Source organism: Hyperolius riggenbachi, chromosome 5, assembly GCF_040937935.1.
Source record: "Hyperolius riggenbachi isolate aHypRig1 chromosome 5, aHypRig1.pri, whole genome shotgun sequence".
NCBI classification, from domain to species: domain Eukaryota; kingdom Metazoa; phylum Chordata; class Amphibia; order Anura; family Hyperoliidae; genus Hyperolius; species Hyperolius riggenbachi.
In genome coordinates, this window is record NC_090650.1 from 362,962,531 (window position 1) to 362,984,329 (window position 21,799).

General features: G+C 45.6%; 1 protein-coding gene across 1 annotated transcript in view; it reads left to right on the top strand.

Moving 5' to 3' along the window:
• Positions 1-21,562, top strand: part of LY96 (lymphocyte antigen 96) — a 45,236-nt gene extending 23,674 nt beyond the window's left edge. The window contains exons 4-5 of the mRNA XM_068234827.1: positions 12,855-12,907; positions 21,462-21,562. Coding sequence (XP_068090928.1) covers positions 12,855-12,907; positions 21,462-21,551 — 143 coding nt within the window. The 3' untranslated portion in view covers positions 21,552-21,562. The remainder of the gene's footprint in view (positions 1-12,854; positions 12,908-21,461) is intronic.
• The last annotated feature ends 237 nt before the right edge of the window (positions 21,563-21,799 follow it).

Genomic DNA, 21,799 nt, shown 5'->3' on the forward strand with positions numbered 1-21,799 from the left:
TACACCTCTGGCGTGAGGTGGTATCGCGCAATAATGGCTTTCTTAATTGCCTCAAAGTCAGTTCCTTCCTCCGGGGGGAAACTCACAAACTCCTCCAGGGCCTTGCCTCTCAGCCCTGGTGTGAGGTATCTTGCCCACTGCTCACGGGGCACCCCATACTGCCGACAAGTCCTTTCAAACCCCTGTAGGAAAGTGTCTATGTCAGAGTCCTTGTCCATAGCGGGGAACTTATCCAGGGGGATTCTGTGGACTCGCTCACCTTCGCGTTCTGCGGGTCCAGCAGACCGGTTCTGCTGCTGAAGTTTAGCCAGCTCCAGCTGGTGTTGCCGTTCAGCACTTTCCCTCTCGGCCTGGAGTCGCTGGGCAGCTTGTTCCCTCTCGGCCTGCTGTCTTTCCCTCTCGGCCTGGAGTCGCTGGGTAGCTTGTTCCCTCTGGGCTTGTCGTATTTCCCTTTCTGCTTGCCGATGTTCCAGAATCAGCTTTAGGCGCAGTTCGGGCTCAGCCGAACCTAGTAGCTGTAGGTCGGCTTCCAGAGATGTCATCTCCGTGTTCGGTGGATCATCCAGGACATCATCTCCACTCGCATTCTGTGGCTGGAGCGATTTCTCCTCTGGCGTGTCGTGAGCTGCATCCGCTGACGTTGAAGCACGGGCTCGCTCTGCCTCATCATGCTCCTCGAGCGCACGAACTAACTGCTCCTTAGTCTGGCCGCTCACCGTCTCGATGCCTTTGTGCTCACACAGGTTGAGTAGTATCTCTTTGTTTTGCCTTGCATAGCTGAATGCTTTCTGAGCCATCGTGTTGCAAAAAATAAAAAGAAAAAAGGGGGAGGGAAAGCAAATACCAAGTGTGTATCTTTAAACAAAAAAAAACGTATATAGGTTCTGCACTAAGTAGACTTCTGTAAGCTAGTTGCTTCTAGCAAGCTTCCAGCCTTTAGTACTCAGAATAGCGAGCTAAACTGCGTACTAATGTACTAAACGATCCCACCACTGCCAGCCAATTATGTCAGGAACCGGCCCGCGGCACGCCTGCGTATACGGTTCCCGACTGCGGGTTTGACCAGATTAAGCGGGGAACAGCCTTATTTAAGCTACAAGCAAGGCTGGAACACCTCAAACACTTCCCACTGCCACCACTAGCATTGCTATACACGACCCCTCAGCTGCCAAGGGCTAAACACGCAATCTGCGTTTTCGTATTTGGGTCAGCTTTGCGCTTAGGCCGAATACGAGAACGCCACGCACCCACACACACAGTACAGTTGTACAGTAACACAGCACAATCAGACACTGACTTGTAATGCAAGTTACACTGTCGTGCAGCAAAACCACTAACAGTCGTTCCGAACTATACTGTTAGCTACTCGCACTGGCGTTTCGTACGTTGGGTCAGCTGCACGCTTTAGGCCAACGTATGACAAACGCCCCCCACACACAATGCAATTACAACTTCATATGGTAGTGTTGCTCAAGCATACAATTAGGCACGGACTTATACACAGCTACACTGCAGTCTCCTCTAGGCTATGAGTGTTAGTTTAGTACGGCAGAAGTCAAGCTTATTAAATAATAATTTAATATTCCAGAAAAACATGGAACAATGCAGAACAGAATATATACAAAAGATTACAAAAAACAAAGTAAAAAAGTTACAAAATTAAGAGTTACAAAGATACATACAAAAGCGATTTGCTTACCAAATACAGGGATCCAGATAGAAGAATCTTGGACTTTTGTGGACGGACACAGTTCTGGCTTTGACCAGGAGTCCACTAGCTTGGGCCAGGAGACCGGCTGCCACTACCGTCAGGAGGGGACTGATTTGAGGTAGCTGTCCCCTGGTTTTTATAATGAAATATTTGCCTCGAGGCTGTAAGCCTGTGTGGACGGGGGGAAGCTAGATTTAATTACATCCTCAGTCATAATTGGATTTCCAGAGATCCAACATCCACTATAGTACACACACCCAACAAAAGACTTCCTTAGCCCAATTTCCCCAGGTTACAATGTCTATACATCAAGAGATTGTTAAGGGAGGCTTTTCAACTCCACCAATAATTCAATTTCCACAGGTCTAGTCCATACATAACGCGCGTCATATCCTTTCCTGTGATATGCCACTTCAAACCTTTCCTTGTCTCAGTTTTCAGATCATCAAAAAGGTCTTCCCCCCCCCCCCCCCTCCAGGTGACAATTGATGAAGGCTTCCTCCACCTTCCAGCAGGCTTGCCAGATGTAAATTCTAGAGTTTTTTGTTAGCCTTTGAAGTTCCCTGACTCTGTCTGGATTTGTATAATGGGACAATGGGGCTTCTAATTAGCTCCCTGCCCCCAGATGAACTGAGGATAATTGTATTCCACACTGTCATACAGACAAGTACAGCTTCCCCAAAGCCAGATGACCACCCATACATACGCATCTGAAGTACATAGCAGACAGGAAAATGAAAATATTATCCTTACTTCATAAGCACCCCAATATATACACCACACTACTCATTTGTCAATTGGCGCTAATCGCAAATCACCCATGATTGGTGCCAACAACTGCGGCAGTGAGATCACTGCCATAGGGTTAATAATGCGCTGCCACTTTAAAAAAAGCGCTAACGCTTCAGCGATTAGCCGGAATAACCCGCTGATCGCTTTAGTGCAATCGGGCCCTCAGATTCTTCTCTGGGCGCACAAGCCTAAATTTCAGCCAGGTGATATGATCCCTTTCTGGGTGATCAGAGCCTCATCTCTCTGGTATTGATTATACCTATCAAATGATTTGTCTACTATCCCCAGCCAACTTACCCCTCTACTAGACAATGCATACTTCCATAGTGGGATTGGAGCACCTTCAGTTCTGGGACAAAGCAGACTCCATTGGCCTTAACTAAGGCAATATGTTTTTCTCCAAAGTGGTAAAAAAAAACTAGACTGCCCTAACCAAATACCCAACTACAAACCAAACTTCCTGACTAGATTGCAGTTAAATAAGTTCTATAGCTCTTTAAAACCTAAAACCTCCCTACAGAGATCACTTATGTGTGCAGACTAAAAGAGTTGAACACACCTTCTCTAAGATATATGGGACCCTCATATCTATCAACACTGATAGAAACTTGTCCATACCCACTGGTAAATGGAACAATCATCTGCAAAGACTGTTGTCTTCTGAAATCTAGGAAACAAACTTTATTATTTTGTTTAATATCTTCCTCCGTTAGATACTATTTGAAAAAAAACTACAAAATGTTCTAACGCTGGTATAGAGACCCAATCAGAATTCATAGCTACTATCCAGAAACATCCTCAACTTGTTGGAGATGTGAGAATGATGAGGGTAGTTACCTTCACATTTGGTGGGGTTGTCCACTCATCCAGGCCTTTTGGAATGAAGACTTTGAACTCCACAAGGCCTTGTATGTAAAGGAGATAGCACCTAACCCTGAAATAGGCCATTTATCAGCTATCCCAGGCTCTATATTATCTATCCGAAAAATCAATTTCAGGTTCATCTTTATAGCAGCCAGGACCTTAATCACTAGAAAATGGAAAACAACAAATAGCCCCTAAAGCACAAACTTACCAAAATAAATGATTTTATGAGAATGGATAAGCCGATGCTTTTAGCACAAAGAAACCAAGAGAAATGTGTAAATAGATGGGCAGTTTCGGCGGACTTTAGAGAGGCAGAAACGGCTCAGAATTTAAAAGACAGCTGTAACAAGAGGGGCTATGGAGGCTGCCATATTTAATTCCTTTTAAAGGATAAGAAACGGGGGGTTGGGGCAGGCATATATGGTGAGCTGTCCTGATGCTCACCTCTCCCCCCCATTCTCCTTTCTGCCCCCTCCGATACCTGTAATTGCCCTCCGGCTCTGTCTTCCGGTCAGCATAGTCCCGGATCGTGACGTCAAGCACGTGTGCAGAGTGCTCCCGGCCGCGGTTGCGTGCTGTAGTATGTGTGCAGCCTGCCCAGCTAAGGCGTGACCAAGCCAACCGGAAGACAGGACCGGAGGGCAATTACAGGTACCGGAGGGGGCAGAAACGAGAACGGAGGAGCGGTGAGCATCAGGACACTTCACCATCCATGCTTGCTCCCCCGTTTCTCAACTTCATTTGGGCTCTGGTATCCTGTAAGCAATACCTGTTGCCTGGCTGTCCTGCGGATCCTCTGCCTCTAAAACTTTTAGCCATAGCCTCTGAACAAGCATATACAAATCAGTTTTTTCTGACATTATTGTCAGATCTGACAAGATTAGCCACGTGCTTGTTTCTGGTGTTATTCTTTTTTGTTATACTTGTTTTATTTTCAAAAATACTGATTTCACTGTATTACAATTTGTCCACATTTTGACAATGTTACAAATATCCAACCAGTAGAAAATAGTGCAACAGAGGTAAACTGCGAACGTGGAAGAGTCTTGGTAAGAATCTTATTTAAGTGAAAACATGAATAAACCAAATAAGTCCTAAGGAGGCAAAAGTCTTAGCTCATAGAAGAGCGTTTTCAGATGTGATGTTGATTGTAGTTTAAGTTTTCGCTGTGGAGAGTAGAGAGTATCACATTGCCAACACAAGGGGTTGGATGCAGATTTAATTGTGTAAGCGTCAAAACTCGAAAAAGGAAAGAGGAGAAAAGAAGAAAAGACAATTGTATCTACATAGAGGTATATAGAAAAGTGGGGCCACTCTGATACTACTCTGACCTATGCTTCATAGAGGAGTTGTATGGGTGTTACCAAGGGCCTGGGCTGTGTATCGTCTAAGGTGGATGGTAAATAGGAGAGGAATAGGGCCATGAATCCCAAATTTTGTGGAAATTTAATTCCGTATCTCTCAGTGATGCTGTGAGTTGTTCCATATTTTTTGTCCAGTTAATTTTATGAATGACTTCTGATATATCAGGGGGTGCTAATTTTTTCCAATTGGACGCAATAGTTAGTCTAGTAGCAGTTAGTATATGAGTAATTAGACGGTTGGAGTGTTTGGGAACTTTTTTCAAAGGTTTGCCCAGAATCATATGCACAGGATCTAAGGGAACTGTAATATCCATTGATGTTTTGATTAGATCCCGAACTGTGGACCATAGATTGGAGATCAGGGGGCAGAACCAAAAAATATGTTCTGTGGTTCCTTTATTATTGCACCCTCTCCAGCAAAGATCCGATGAGCCTGGGTAGATCTTTGCTAATTTGGCTGGTGTTAGATACCAGTGGAAGAGGATCTTATAGATATTTTCTCGAATCTGAATACATTGAGATGAATGTCTAGCATTGGTCCATATCTCAGACCAGTCTTCTAGGGGAATGGGGGTTGAGAGGGAACTGGCCCATTTATGCATATAGATGTGATCAGGTGACCATGTTCCTGATTTTGTATGTAGCAGAGCGTAAATCTGAGATATCAGGCCCTTTTGGTGGCCAGGCTGTTTACAAATTCGTTCAAAGGGAGATAGAGTAGGAGGTGATTTTTTCAGGAGAGTTTGCAGAAAATGGGAGATCTGGTTATATTGCAATAGAAGTTGGGATGTGAAAGTAATTTTTTCCTCTAGATGGGGTTTGCCATATGCTTTGCCCGTTAGTGGATTGAGCCAATCGCTGAGGTTAAAGTAACCCAGGTTAAACCACCTATTCATAAAGGAGTTTGATAGCCCTGGGGGGAAATGGGGATTGCCCAAAATTGGGCATAGAGGTGAAGGAGATGACTTCAACTTGGCGGAGTGGCTGGTATTTTTCCAAATATTGAGCGTAAATTTAATGGTAGGAAGCAATTGTTGTTCATTGGTCCTAGGTTGAGGGTGAGACCATAGGAGAGATGCGAGGGACATGGGGAGAATGCTAGAGGCCTCGATAAGACCCCATTTGGTGAAGACCTTCAAGCTTGTCCATTCAGGGAGTTGGCGCAGATATGAAGCTTGATAATAATACCTAAGATGAGGTACCCCTAGACCCCCCTGATCCCTAGGAGAGAGGAGAACAGATCTTGAAATTCGAGATCGTTTATGATTCCAAATAAATGAGAAGAAGGCTGATTGCAGGGATGATAACTGGTGGGCAGGGACCTGGACTGGGAGGGTCTCAAACAGATATAGGAGACGTGGGAGTATATTCATTTTGAGGGCGTAGATGCGACCTAACCAGGAGATCTTATAGGCCGTCCATTTGTGGAGGTCTTGTAATATTTTTTGGATAAGAGAAGGGAAGTTGCGTTTGTAAAGTGTACTATATGTAGGAGTTAAATGGATACCTAGATATTTTAGTGAGTGGGTTTGCCATCTATAGGGGAAAGATGACTGTATTATTGTAAGTAACTGAGAGGGAATTTTAATAGGCAGGGCCTCCGTTTTGTCCTGGTTAAGTTTGAATCCAGACAGGGATTCAAACATTCTCAGGGTATCATGTAGGATTGGGAGTGTAGTGAGGGGATTAGTGAGGGTAAGGAGTATGTCGTCTGCAAAGAGGGATATTTTATATTCTCGTTTACCAAATAAGATTCCTGTGATATCTGTATTTTGTCTTATAGCTGAAGCCAGGGGCTCGATGCTCAGAGCAAATAGTAAGGGGGAGAGAGGGCAGCCCTGTCTAGTGCCATTATGGATCGGGAAAGGGGATAGGGGAGCAAAGGGCAATTTAATCGAAGCTGAAGGGGATGAATATAGAAATTTTATCATGGAGAGAAATGGACCTGAAAAGCCTTGGTGGTTTAGAACATGGAAGAGGAAAGGCCAATTGAGACGGTCAAAAGCCTTCTCTGCATCTAAACTAAGAAGCAGAGAAGGGTTGTTGGATCTATTCATTATGGATATAAGATTAATAGCTCGGCGGGTATTGTCCCCTGCTTGTCTACCCATAATGAAGCCCACTTGATCATTATCAATAAGTCTGATAAGAATAGGATTGAGGCGATTGGCTAAGGTTTTAGTGATGATCTTCAGGTCTGAGTTGAGAAGGGAGATAGGGCGATAGCTTTGGGGTAAATGGGGGTCTTTACCATCCTTTGGGAGGACAGTAAGCAGGGATGCTAATAAGGAAGGAGGGGGGGTTTCCCCTTCCATAATCTTATTTGCTAAATTTACCAGGTGAGGAGTAAGAATAGAGCTGAAGTTTTTGTAATAGGAGTAGGGAAGGCCGTCTGGTCCTGGTGACTTGGACGATGGAAGGGCTTTAAGTATTTCTAAGACCTCTTCAGTTGTTATGGGGGTATTAAGAGATAGGCGTTCTTGTTCTGTGAGTTTTGGAAGGTTTAGCTGAGTGAGGAAGGATAGGACCCTTGAGTCGTAATTTAGAGAGGAGGAAGGGTCTGGTAAGTTGTACAGTTGCTCGTAAAAAGATGTAAAGATTTGAGCTATCCGGGAGGGGTCATGATGAAGAGTGCCCTGTTGGTCTTTTAAGGAGTGGACGGCCTGATATGATCCCCTGGGGTTTAGCTTTCGGGCCAATATGGTATGAGGTTTGTTGCCCCTTTCAAAAAATAACTGTCTTGTCCATTTTAAGCTTTTCTCTAGCTGAGATGATTGAAGGGACCTAATGTCTAATTTTATGCGTTGAATGTCAGAAAAGTGGACCTGTGTGGGCTGTAATTTGTATATGGAGTATGCCTTAGCAAGAGAAGCATTGAGATGAGTCAGCTTCTCAGAGGAAAAACGCTTACGTTTGGAGCTTTCTGCAATGAAGAAGCCTCTTATAAAAGCTTTATGGGATTCCCAAACTAAGCCAAGGGACGGAACTGAATCTATGTTTATATCAAAGAATGATTTTAATTCTTCACAGCATTTAGAAATTAAAGTTTTATCTCTGAAAAGTGACTCATTCAATCTCCAGTGCATAGGTTTATGGGGGGAGGATAACCAGTCGAGTTCTGCTGTTACCGCTTGGTGGTCTGACCATGCAGTTGGGATGATATTTGAGGAGATAAGTATCGGTAGAGTAGGGGCATTGGTGAAGAAGTAATCTATTCTGGAATGAGAGGCATGGGGGGGGAGAAGAAGGTGTACTCAACACTCGTGGGGTTGGCTATGCGCCATAGGTCTAGGAGCCTATATCTCCTTAGAAGGACCCTAAATTTACGTGAGTTTCTGTCATGAGATGCCTGGGAGGAAGAGGAGGATGGGGTGCTCCTGTCTTTTGTAGATGAGAAGGCCAAGTTGAAGTCACCTCCTAAGATAAGAGTCCCTTTCATTACCTTATTAAGCTTTGCCAAAAAGGTAGTAAGGAAAGCAATTTGATGGGATGTGGGGGCATATAGATTGGCTATCGTGATTGGTTTTCCTGCCAAAGCTCCCACCAGTATCAGGAAGTGACCTTGAGGGTCACTGATGGTTTTATCTATCTGTATGGGTAAATCTTTTTTGCACAGGATAGCTACGCCAGCACGTTTTTTTGGGCCTGAGGCCAGGTATGCAGAGGGATAAAATTTGTTAGTGAGTCTTATGGAGTCATTAGAGGTCAAATGGGTCTCTTGAAGGAAGACCATGTCAGAGTCGAGTTTCCTGATATCTCTTAATAGAGATGACCTTTTTTGTGGGATATTCAGGCCCTTGGTGTTAAGTGTGTATAGATTAACCATTATCTATGCTGTAGATATGCACATATTTAAGGACAGAGAGTATCAGTAGTGGCCAGTAGGTAGAGAAAAAGACAATAGGTGTAAGAATAGCGAGAAACCAGAAGGGGTAAGTTGTATAAGACAGCATCTGATGAACAATAACAAAAAGGTAACCACTGCAATTTATGTGGTAACATTGTGGAGCAACTCTAAAGAGCTGCAAAAGTGAGAACTGCCTAAAAAGGTAACTTGGTCCCCGGGAAAAACCATGGGGCCAAGCGGCAGTCCTCCGGAGGTACATGCGGGCGAGCCAAGAGGGCCGCCCAAATCTCCTCTGCCAAAAAAATAGGAAAATGATCGGGGTCAACATTATGGTTGAGACCGGAGTTAAATTGGGAACACAACCTGAACATGAACATAACATAACATCTATCTTCAAGACAAGCATATCAATTCACATTATGAGAGAGAGAGGATATGATAGAAAAAACATATTTGCGTGAAGACCAGGTCTGGAGCTATGGCCATGTAGAGTCATGATTGGTGTAGGTATATCAGGTAGGTAAGGCTTCCATATCCTCCGATGGGTCTGGAAAGGTGAGACTGCGTAGGTGGCCTCTGGATCTGTCTGCCATGTGGCGGATCTTCCTTGGGGGGGAACTTGGCGAAGAGGGCAGGCTCTGCTGAGTGCTGAGAGTAGGAGGAAGACGAAGGCCTAGTTGTTTAAGAAACATTGGTGCATTGTCCATTTCTGAGACTGTAAAGCGTGCGCCATTCCTGTTTACAGATAAGCGAAAGGGGAAGCCCCATTGGTACTGAATTTTGGCATCTCTCAACAGCTGGGTGATGGGCCTGAAGGCTCTTCTTTTGGCCAGAGTAATAAGGGATAAGTCATTGTATATAGAGAGTTCGTCCCCTTTAAAAGAAACTGTAGAGGTGTTACGGATCGCTCTCAGAAGGGCCTCTTTTGATTCATAATAGTGGAGTCTAATTATAACATCTTTAGGTCTCTGTGCTGAGGTTCGTCTCTCACCCAGGGAGCGATGGGCTCTGTCCATTCTCCACATTTCGTCAGGTAGCTCGGGCACTAATGATTTATAAAGTTCCAGGAGATGAGGAAGAAGTTTATCAGAGGTGATAGACATAGACATACCTTTTATGCGTATGTTTTGGCGTCTTTCCCTGTTTTCGAAGTCCTCCTGGGTATCTCTTATTGATTTAAGGTCATTTTGGATTAAGCGCTGTTCGTCCTCAATGTCCTGTTGTTTAAAGGACATGGCCTCCATTTTTGTTTCCAGGGAGTTAGTGCGCTCTGCCAGAGTGGAAAAGTCACCTCTGAGGTCCTTCACTGCTGTGAAGATCATCTGCTGAAGGGAGTCATGTATGACTCGGTAATGCCTGTCTAGGGCTGAGTCCAGCATGGCAGCGGTGAGCGGTGTGAGGTCTGAGGCCGGGGGACCCACGCCAGGCTGCTGTGTGAGCTGCTGCTGAGGTTGTGTGGGTTGGAGCGTCTCTGTGTCCGGAGCGCGGTCGGCGCCATCTTGGATCGCGGAGGTGCGGACATACCGGTCCATGGAGCCGGTTTGTGAGGCTGCCTTGAGGTTACTTTTTGCGGCCATCTGTGCCCAGGAGTTTCCGCTGTGTGGACCCGTTGCGGCCGCGCTGTTTAAGCGGAAGAGGAGCGGTGTGCGGCCTGATATGGCAGGGATGTGGGCAGGAGCTCGGAGCTTAAGCGGCCATCTTAGAATCGCCGCGCATGCGCCTTTGTTTCTGGTGTTATTCTGACACTACTGCAGCAAAATAGATTGTCTGGATTTCAGGCAACTGGTACTGTTTAAAAGGAAATAAATATGGCAGCCTCCATATTATTCTCACTTCATTTGTCCTTTCATTTCTGAGATGATTTTATGGCGCATATAACAGGTACGTAAGATAACTGCACGGGCCAGGTGACCAACCTTAGCCCCCCTTGTGTGTGCTCATTTGCAAAAGAACACAGAAGTCCAGAGTTGAATTAACTTTATTTTTTATCCTGTTCTTCTCTCCCCCCCCCCCCCCACCCCCTCTCACTTTTTTTTCTCTGTCCCTTTCCATTTCCCTCCCCCCATCTGACTTCTTCAGGGGTTGGGTACTCACAAACTTAACAATGATGAAGCAGTAGTGGTCTCTGGAAGGGTGATTGTGAGATACATTGCCATCTTGTATTGTAATATAGTGTTAAAGGACTACTGTGGGGGGTCGGGGAAAAATGAGCGGATCTTACCTGGGGCTTCTAATGGTCCCCCGCAGACCTCCTATGCCCGCGCAGCTAGTCACCGATGCTCTGGTCTCTGCCTCCTGTTCACTTCTTAAATTTCCAACTTTAAAGCTGGAAAACAGTGCACCTGCGCAGCCGTGTCCTCGTCACCAGGAGCGTACTATGCAGGCGCGGACCGTACTGGGCCTGCGCAATACACTCCTGGTGACGTCAGTAGGAGCAAGGGCGCAGCCGCGCAGGTGCAGTGGTTTTCCAACTTTAAGGTCGGGAATTCCAGAAGTGAACCGGAGGCAGGGACCAAAGCATCGGTGAGTGGCTGCACGGGCACAGGATGTCTGCAGGGGACCGTTAGAAGCCCTAGGTAAGTTCAACTCATTTTCCCCCTGACCCCCTACAGTACTCCTTTAGACTAGACTGAGCACACAATGTATTTGTCTCTCCCTGCCAAACTTGATACCTATCTTTGTAACTGTATATATATTTTCTACGCTACTTTGGAATAATGAAATCTTATTATTGAAAAACAATAGCATTTATAACATGGGTCATCATGTAATGGTCCGTGTCACATAGCTGTTTCACCACCCTCCGCCGTCACCTGTTACTGCATTGCAAGCCTCGCTCACCTTTAGTCTCTGAGTGCTGGAAGCAGTCCTGGAATTTACATCACAGAAGCCTATAGGCACAGCTGTCCTGGCACCCTAGACTTCTCCCACCATGAACCTACAAACTCTGGCTAAACCGCTCTGCACATGTGCTGGCTGGTCCAGCTGTCACTTCTCCCTTACTTCCCTTGCTCATAATAGGTAGCTACAGGTGTCCCTCAGCATTAGGTAGCCATAGGTACCCTCAGTATTAAGTTGCCCCCGACTGAAGGGAAATCTCGTCAGTGAAATTCCGAGACCAGGGTGAACAACCTCTCATTTAAACTCTGCTCAGGACTCTGCATAGGGAAGGAGGAAGGGAGGCACTCTGGGAGAGGAGTGAGCCGCCTTTTCATTATCGGGCATTGTTAGGCACATGCTTATAGTGCTTTATGGTAAATCTGGCCCTGGGCCTGGAAGCTACCATAAGTCAGTTATTTCAGAATTTCAAGTAAGATAGACAGGAAACACAAAACACAGACAAAATTATAATCCAATGCTGGATTACAAACTCTAGCATATGTATACTTATATATACAAGTGCACTGTCTACTGAAGCATGCCCCCCAACTGTCCCAAATACTGCGGGACTGTCCCAATTTGGGAAGGGGGGGGGGGGAAGGGTCTCTCCCACTGTCCTGTTATGACCCCCCCTCCAGTGTCCTGGCTGGCTGGGGGGTTAAGATGTGGAAAAAAAATGATCGAGGCGCCAGCCACGCGGATGCGGTGTGTGGGATGCGGTTCCGGCCTAATATTCTCCCTCCCTCCGAATGTGCCCCCTAGTGTCCCCCTGTTTGCAGAGGTAAGTGCGCAGCGGAGCGGGCTGTCTTACCATTCATTCTCGCGTACGGGCATCTGGCTTCACTCTACTTCCTGTGATGTCACAGGAAGCAGAGAAGAGCCAGATGCCCGTATGCGAGAATGAATGGTAAGACAGGCCGCTCCGCTGCGCACTTAACTCTACAAACAGGGGGGCACTGGGGGACACATTCGGAGGGAGAATATTATGCCGGACCCGCATCCCACACAGCGCATCCACGCGTCTTTCGCCTCAATCTTTTTTTTGCCTCTTCACCCATGGGCACCCTCACCCTTCTCCCCACCCCCGGGCAGGGTACATTGGCTAATTTTTTTTTTTTTTATTTAAAGGACCATTGAAGGTTTAATTTAAAAAAAAATCATATAAAATGTATGCATAACTAGGGGTGTGTCAGGGGTATGGTTGGGGGTTTGTCAGGGGTGTGGCCTAAGTGTCCCACTTTCTCATTTCAAAATGTTGGGAGGTATGCTGAAGGGTTTTCATTTTTGACTGGAGTTCTACTTTATCAACAGCTGTGGCCAGAGAACTGAATACTGCCCTGTATACATTGTGCTAACTTCCTTAAGTGATGATTATTGGTTTTTTTTTCTGCAGAGACAATTAAGCTTTTCAAAAGGGAACACTTTCCAAGGCTTCCAGATGTAAAGGTATTCTGACACTGTGCTTATATGCTTGCATATTTTGTCTTATCGCCCATTTCATTAGGTTTGTCATGAGATTTTAAGAGATGGGATGTCCTGTGAGTCCTCCAGTTAGCAGTATTAGAAAGCCATTCATGGCTCCCTAAAGAGTATTAGGAAGCCAGATGTGCCCTACACATGGTATTAGTTAGCCAGATGTGCCCTCCACATGGCATTAGGTAGCCAGATGTCCCCTCCATATGGTATTAGGTAGCCAGATGTCCCCCCCATATGGTACTAGGTAGCCAGATGTCCCCTCCATATGGTATTAGGTAGCCAGATATCCCCTCCATATGGTATTAGGTAGCCAGATATCCCCTCCACATGGTATTAGGTAGCCAGATGTCCCCTCCACTTGGTATTACGTAGCCAGATGTCCCCTCTACGTGGTATTATGTAGCCAGATGTCCCCTCTACATGGTATTCAGTAGCCAGATGTACCTACCACATGGTATTAGGAAGCCAGATGTCCCCTCCACATGGTATTAGGTAGCCAGATGTCCACTCCACTTGGTATTAGGTAGCCAGACGTCCACTCCACTTGGTATTAGGTAGCCAGATGTTTCCTCCACATGGTATTATGTAGCTGTATGTCCCCTCTACATGGTATTAGGTAGCCAGATGTCTCCTCCACATGGTATTAGGTAGCCAGATGTGCCCTCCACAGGGTATTAGGTAGCCAGATGTCACCTCTTCATGGTATTAGGTAGCCAGATGTCCCCTCTACATGGTATTAGGTAGCCAGATGTATTCTCCACATGGTATTAGGTAGCCAGATGTCCACTCTACATGATATTAGATAGCCAGATGTCTCCTCCACATGGTATTAGGTAGCCAGATGTATCCTCCACATGGTCCACATGGTATTAGGTAGCCACTAGCCAGTTGTATCCTCCACATCGTTTTAGGTAGCCAGATGTCTCCTCTACATGGTATTTAGATAGCCAGATGTCTCCTCCACATGGTATAGTCATGACTTTAGAATATGTTTTATACTATGGCCAAGAAATGAAGACTGAGGTGCCAATAAAGGATATGAAAAAGTAATTGCCCTGTTTATGGATTACCTTAATATTTTAGTAAGGTTCCTCTTTAAGTAACCACGTGCCCCGAAATACAAAAATTAATTATTTTACCAGGGGGCATACATAGATACTTAAGTAGCCACATGGCCCCAGATACAGAAACTAAGTAGCCATGCACCCACAGATATCAGTATTCGGTAGTAAGATGTGCCCCCAGCCTTCCAGTTTTAGCAGTATAAGTTGTCCTGTGAGTCCTCCAGCTAGCAGTATTAGGAAACCATTCATGGCTCCCTAAAGAGTATTAGGAAGCCAGATGTGCCCTCCACATGGTATTAGGTAGCCAGATGTGCCCTACACGTAGTATTAGATAGCAAGATGTCCCCTTCACATGGTATTAGGTAGCCAGATGTGCCCTCCAATTGGTATTAGGTACCCAGATGGGCCCTCCACATGGTATTAGGTAGCCAGATGTGCCCTCCACATGGTATTAGGTAGCCAGATGTGCCCTCCACATGGTATTAGGTAGCCAGATGTCCCCTCCAAATGGTATTAGGTAGCCAGATGTGCCCTCCACATATTATTAGGTAGTCAGATGTCCCCTCCACATGGTATTAGGTAGCCAGATGTGCCCTCCATATGGTATTAGGTAGCCAGATGTCCCCTCCATATGTTATTAGGTAGCTAGATGTCCCCTCCACATGGTATTAGGTAGCCAGATATCCCCTCCACATGGTATTGGGTAGCCAGATGTCCCCTCCACATGGCATTAGGTAGCTAGATGTCCCCTCCACTTGGTATTAGGTACCTAGATGTCCCCTCTAGGTGGTATTCAGTAGCCAGATGTACCCACCACATGGTATTAGGTAGCCAGATGTCCCCTCCACATGGTATTAGGTAGCCAGATGTCCACTCCACTTAGTATTAGGTAGCCAGACGTCCACTCCACTTGGTATTAGGTAGCCAGATGTCTCCTTAACATGGTATTACGTAGCCGTATGACCCCTCTACATGGTATTAGGTAGCCAGATGTCTCCTCCACATGGTATTAGGTAGCCAGATGTCCCCTCCACATGGTATTAGGTAGCCAGATGTCCCCTCCACATGGTATTAGGTAGCCAGATGTGCCCTTCACAGGGTATTAGGTAGCCAGATGTCCCCTCTACATGGTATTAGGTAGCCAGATGTGCCCTCCACAGGATATTAGGTAGCCAGATGTCCCCTCTCCATGGTATTAGGTAGCCAGATGTCTCCTTAACATGGTATTACGTAGCCGTATGTCCCCTCTACATGGTATTAGGTAGCCAGATGTCTCCTCCACATGGTATTAGGTAGCCAGATGTCCCCTCCGTATGGTATTAGGTAGCCAGATGTCCCCTCCACATGGTATTAGGTAGCCAGATGTCCCCTCCACATGGTAGGTAGCCAGATGTGTCCTACACATGGTATTAGGTAGCCAGATGTCTCCTCCACATGGTATTAGGTAGCCAGATGTCTCCTCCACATGGTATTAGGTAGCCATATGTGCCCTCCATATGGTATTAGATAGCCAGATGTCTCCTCCACACGGTATTAGATAGTCAGATGTGCCCTCCACAAGGTTTTAGGTAGCAAGGTGTGCTGACATGCAGAGTGATGAGTGGAGCAGAGAGGTAACTCACCTGTGTGTGCACCAGAGGAATGATCATCCTTCCACCTCCAGCACCCAACCCCCCCCCCCCCCCCTACTCCCTCCCCCCCCCCCCCCCCACTGCAGTTTTTCCTGCTCAAGCAACATCTCTTTTCCCACATGTTTGTGCCAGTGGGCGATGCGATCAGAGATGTCACTGGAGTCATGAAGCTAGACACTGGAATAGGAAGGAAGGTTGTGTCACTGGTGCCTGGACCATCCCTTGATGGGATGCATATCTAGTTAGATAAAGAGGTTGCCAACCACATACCTCATAGAATGCATTTAAACAGCAATAATGACCATAGCAATATCCCCCTGTGTTATTGCATTCACCATGTGAAACATTGCAGAGAAATGGTACCCCACTCAATCAAGTTGATATGTAACATGCGAGGAGTCAATGAATTGCAAAGTTTTTGCAAATTATATATGCAAATGTATACAGCTTAAAATGGACCAATCAAATTTCACCTTGGTGGGAATTTCAAGATGCATACATTTGCATACAAAGTTTGCATAGAGGCTGGACAGATACATACAAAGTAAAAATCTAAAGGGCTTGGCTCAAACTTGCATTAAGCCAGCAAATAAAAGATTAAGAGTAGGTTGGCCTTGACACTGGCTCCAGGACTTTCCCACATGTCTGTGAATATACTGAACCAACAATCTCTGTTTTTTATAACACAAACTTTTGAGATAATTAATAGCAGGGGTATGACCCGATTGAGCACAAATATTTAATTAAAATTATGAAAAAATGCAAAACTTTATTATTCATCTAATGAGAAACTCTAAAAACATATAAAATCACATGCCAACATGATATCCCACTAACCTGGGAACCCCTTTGAAAAGCCCCAATGGATCACAATGATCTACTCGAAAAAAATCACACTAATTGAAGCTTCAAATTTCTATCAGGAAGTTGCAAGGTTACGAGTGTGCCACCAAAAGCAAAAACTATGATCCAGAAAACTTTCTGTGAATATTTCTTGACTGCAAAGCAAGCTTATGCAAGTAGCAGCAGACAGTTCATCTAGTATAGATGCAAGGCACACAATTTCAAATGATGATGAAAGGTAATTCCTCCACTCCCAAGCTGAACAGAAATGCAATTAGCACAGTGAAGCATATACAGTGGCTTGCAAAAGTATTCGGTCCCCTTGAAGTTTTCTACATTTTGTCACATTACTGCCACAAACATGAATCAATTTTATTGGAATTCCACGTGAAAGACCAATACAAAGTGGTGTACATGTGAGAAGTGGCATGAAAATCATACATGATTCCAAACATTTTTTACAAATCAATAACTGCAAAGTAGGGTGTGCGTAATTATTCAGCCCCCTGAGTCAATACTTTGTAGAACCACCTTTTGCTGCAATTACACCTGCCAGTCTTTTAGGGTATAACTCTACCAGCTTTGCACATCTACAGACTGAAAACCTTGCCCATTCTTCTTTGCAAAACAGCTCCAGCTCAGTCAGATTAGATGGACAGCGTTTGTGAACAGTTTTCAGATCTTGCCACAGATTCTCGATTGGATTTAGATCTAGACTTTGACTGGGCCATTCTAACACATGGATATGTTTTCTTTTAAACCATTCTATTGTTACCCTGGATTTATTTTTAGCGTCGTTGTCTTGCTGGAAGGTGAATCTCCACCCCAGTCTCAAGTCTTTTGCAGACTCCAAGAGGTTTTCTTCCAAGATTGCCCTGTATATGGCTCCATCCATCTTCCTATCAACTCTGACCAGCTTCCCTGTCCCTGCCCCTGCTGAAGAGAAGCACCCCCAGAGCATGATGCTGCCACCACCATATTTGACAGTGGGGATGGTGTGTTCAGAGTGATGTGCAGTGTTAGTTTTCCACCACACATAGCGTTTTGCATTTTGGCCAAAAAGTTCCATTTTGGTCTCATCTGACCAGAGCACCTTCTTCCACATGTTTGCTGTGTCCCCCACATGGCTTGTGGCAAACTGCAAACGGGACTTCTTATGCTTTTCTGCCTTCTATGGCTTTCTTCTTGCCACTTTTCCATACAGGCCAACTTTGTGCAGTGCACGACTAATAGTTGTCCTATGGACAGATTCCCCCACTGGAGCTGTAGATCTCTGCAGCTCGTCCAGAGTCACCATGGGCCTCTTGACTGCATTTCTGACCAGCACTCTCCTTGTTCGGCCTGTAAATTTAGGTGGAAAGCCTTGTCTTGGTAGGTTTGCAGTTGTGCCATACTCCTTCCATTTCTGAATGATCTCTTGAACAGTGCTCTGTGGGATGTTCAAGGCTTTGGAAATCTTTTTGTAGCCTAAGCCTGCTTTAAATTTCTTAATAACTTTATCCCTGACCTGTCTGGTGTGTTCTTTGGACTTCATGGTGTTGTTGCTCCCAATATTCTCTTGGACAACCTCTGAGGCCGTCGCAAAGCAGCTGTATTTGTACTGACATTAGATTACACACAGCTGCACTCTATTTAGTCATTAGCACTCATCAGGCAATGTCTATGGGCAACTGACTGCACTCAGACCAAAGGGGGCTGAATAATTACGCACACCCCACTTTGCAGTTATTGATTTGTAAAAAAATGTTTGGAATCATGTATGATTTTCGTTCCACTTCTCACGTGTACACCACTTTGTATTGGTCTTTCATGTGGAATTCCAATAACATTGATTCATGTTTGTGGTAGTAATGTGACAAAATGTGGAAAACTTCAAGGGGGCCGACTACTTTTGCAAGCCACTGTATCCAAACTGTTAGTTGTAGCAAGGTATTCTCAGCAAAGTTAGTAGCAAAGCACTCTCAATACACCAGTGATATACTGTAGACAACAGATGTCAGGCTAATAGCAGCAAGCCAAAAGACTTGATTATTATAGTTTGGAAGTAGAAACACATGTAAAGTTCACATGTAAAATTCACACTGTAGCCAGACTTGCATATAGAGGATCAGTACAGTCTTAGACAGGCCTGCTTAGTATCTTATGCAGCATTAATTTACACATGGCGAAAGACGACCACGCTGTATGCATCAGCAAACCTTGGATCACATACATATGTATGTGTGAACCAGACTCATCCATGTGGTCAGGGAATAGCTGAAATGACTGGTATTGTTGATGGTGGCCTGGTGGGCTCTTACTGTGTCAGCAGCTTGGGAGAGGGAGGTTATCCCCGAGGCTCATGGCAGGAGGTAGTGGTGGGAAGGCCCCGGCATGGAGGAATTTTGCCGGTGTAGTATCAGATAGGGCAGCCCGGAAGCTCCCTTCCTCACTGAGTCTCACGCATGCTCAGTAGGAAGTTAGATATTATTTTCCTGAAATATCTCCGCTTCTGCACCTCCTACACTCCCGAAATTTTCAGGGTAGGGAGGGGAGCCCCCGATCTAGCTCTGTGCCGAATTGCAGCCCCCGAGCCCCGCTGGTTCCCGAGACTGATTACAGCAAATCTGTCTCAGGAACCAGCGGGGCTCGAGGGCTGCAATTCGGCACAGAGCTAGATCGGGGGCTCTCCTCCCTACCCTGAAAATTTTGGGAGTGTATGTGCTGCGGAAGCGGAGATATTTAGGCCGTTTTACGTGGCTGTACAGTTTAATGGGGGGCAGGTTCCTACTGCGCATGCAGGGCCGCCCAATCTGCGGGGCTGCCCATTCTGTCACTACACCGACTCCACCGGCTTCTTCAGGTAGTAATGGGTCGTTCGCGAACGAGCCGGCTCTAAGAGCCGGCTCTTTGCTGCGAACGACAAGAGCCGGTTCTCAGTTTTGAAAGAGCCGATGGCTTAGCCGCCCCACAGAGCTCTGCTTTGCTCTGCAATAAAGGGCGCTGAGGCATGTTGGGAGATGTAGTCCTCCTCTTGCAGCTTGTAGGAGTGTATGGGGCGGAGCAGAGCAGTAGAAGGAGGGATTGCCCCAGTCAGAGAAGCAGTCTGGAATTGTCATGGAGACGGGGGTGGGGCTTTTACTCCGATTCTGAGTAATGTTTAGTGATATTTAATGAAGAGCCGATTCAGAGCCGTAAGAGCCAGCTCTTTAATGGGAGCTGATTCAGAAGAGCCGATTCTCTGAAAAGAGCCGGAATTCCCATCACTATTCGGGAGGCATGTCCTCCGAAGAAATGGTACATCACATATGTGCCCTGCGTCCACCAATCGCCGCACTGCATGCGGCCACTCCTGCCCCCACCCACGAGCCAGCCGAGCAGAGGGGCGGGCAGACACGATGGACGCGCCTACCAACAGCGCGCCCGGAGTGGCTGCCAGGCCCCCCCCCCCCCGCACGGTGGCCCGAGGGTGGTGGCGGGAAAGGCCAAAACAAACACAGAGCAAGCACCGGAGGCAGCGGGGACTCAGTGCAAGGCATTTGCATTGAATAGCAGAAATTCAACAACACAAATCTCGAAATCACATCGCAAACCAACAGGCATGATATATGAATCAATTCTGACAGGTAGCAGTGGCCCAAAATATATAAAGGATCATCATTTTATATTTAGGACAATCAATCCCAGGTAAATAGCTCAGAGTGACCATCTCAAAATATCAAACGAGAAATAAATGTATTAACAATACGATTTATACGGGCCAAACAGAGACTAAAAAGGAAATACTGCAAGGGGACCCAGAATCCCCCCCCCCCCCTCGGCGCAGGTAGAGACAAGGGGCACACACAGACGGCCCCATATGGGGAGCAAGGGATGCGCATACTATACTGGCAAGAATCGAGCGAAACTCGTGTTTCCATTCAACCCAGGCGATTTTGTAGCATTCAAATCATAAATTCATCTGGCTTCTGTTTGAAGAAGCAAGCGATCCATATCCCCTCCCCGTATCAAACAATGAACCCTGTCTAGGCCGATAACTCACAGTAAATTAGTTTTGCCACCATGGTGGGTTTTGAAATGTCTGGCTACCGATGTGGGGTGGGTGGAACTCTGACTCTTAATACTAGTAATGTGTTGTGAGATTCTTGATCTAAGATCCCGTTTAGTCTTGCCCACGTAGAATGCACCACAAGGGCATAGGAGCAAATAAACAACGTGGGTTGTGCCACAGTTAACAAAATGAGGCAGAGATCACTCTCTCCCATCCGGAAGCCAAACAGATCTGCCCACCTGAATGTAACGACACATGGTACAACCCCCACAGGTTTACATTCTTGTTACCTTACAATGTCTAGAAGATAGCTTGGGATCCACAAAATGACTGTCTACCAAGTGATCCCATAGGGAGAGTGCCTGTCGGAAAGAAAATAGGTTTTTTTTAGGGACTATTGTGCTCAATTTGGCATCATTAGTGAGTATGTGTCAGTGTTTCTCCATATGTGTGAATTGTCTGTGTTGTGCTGAAAATGTAGTACAAAACCTAATCGTATGATCCCTGTCATCGTTCAAACGCGATCTTCTGGACAAAAGGGAGGACCTAGTACTTGCATCGGCTCTTTTGTAAGCTTTTTTGAGGCTGCCTTCCGGATATCCCCTTTCTTTAAAGCGCGACTTTAAAAGTTGCGCCTCTCCACGAAACATTGTATCTTCTGAACAGTTACACTTAATTCCCAAATATTGGCCCACTGGGATGCCTTTGACCGTTTGCACCGGGTGGAAGTTATCTGCCCTCAGTAAAGCATTGGTGGCAGTGTCCTTCCTATATAAATGAGTAGAAATCTGGCCAATCTCTGTTTTTCGCTGCACAATCAAGTTGACACACATTCCATTTATTATAAACCGTGATAACTAAGGCAAGGTCAATGTGAAAATTTGCTGCATTTTTTTTACCTATTTGCATGAATTCTTTTCTCCCATCTTGTTAAAAGTTTACATTTTGTTTTTCAGGGTGTATTTACCTCTAAATTTCGTGTATTTGCTGGACTCAAAGAAGAACAGATCATATGTATTGACTTCATGTTAAACATTAAAGAGTAAATTACACAGTTGCTTCAGTTAATGAAATTAATGCATAAATAGTTACACTAAAGATTCTGGAGAAGCAATAACTCAGGCATAAGACTAACCAGCGTTTAACTTCATCCTTGTGATTCTTTATATGTCAATGTAAATGGCTTATCGGTCAAATTATAGCTTTGCTCTTTGACCACCACTGAGCCTGCTGGATGGTGGTCATTGTGTAGTGACTCGGTCTCTTTCAGCTTGTATTGTATAGTGACTCTGTT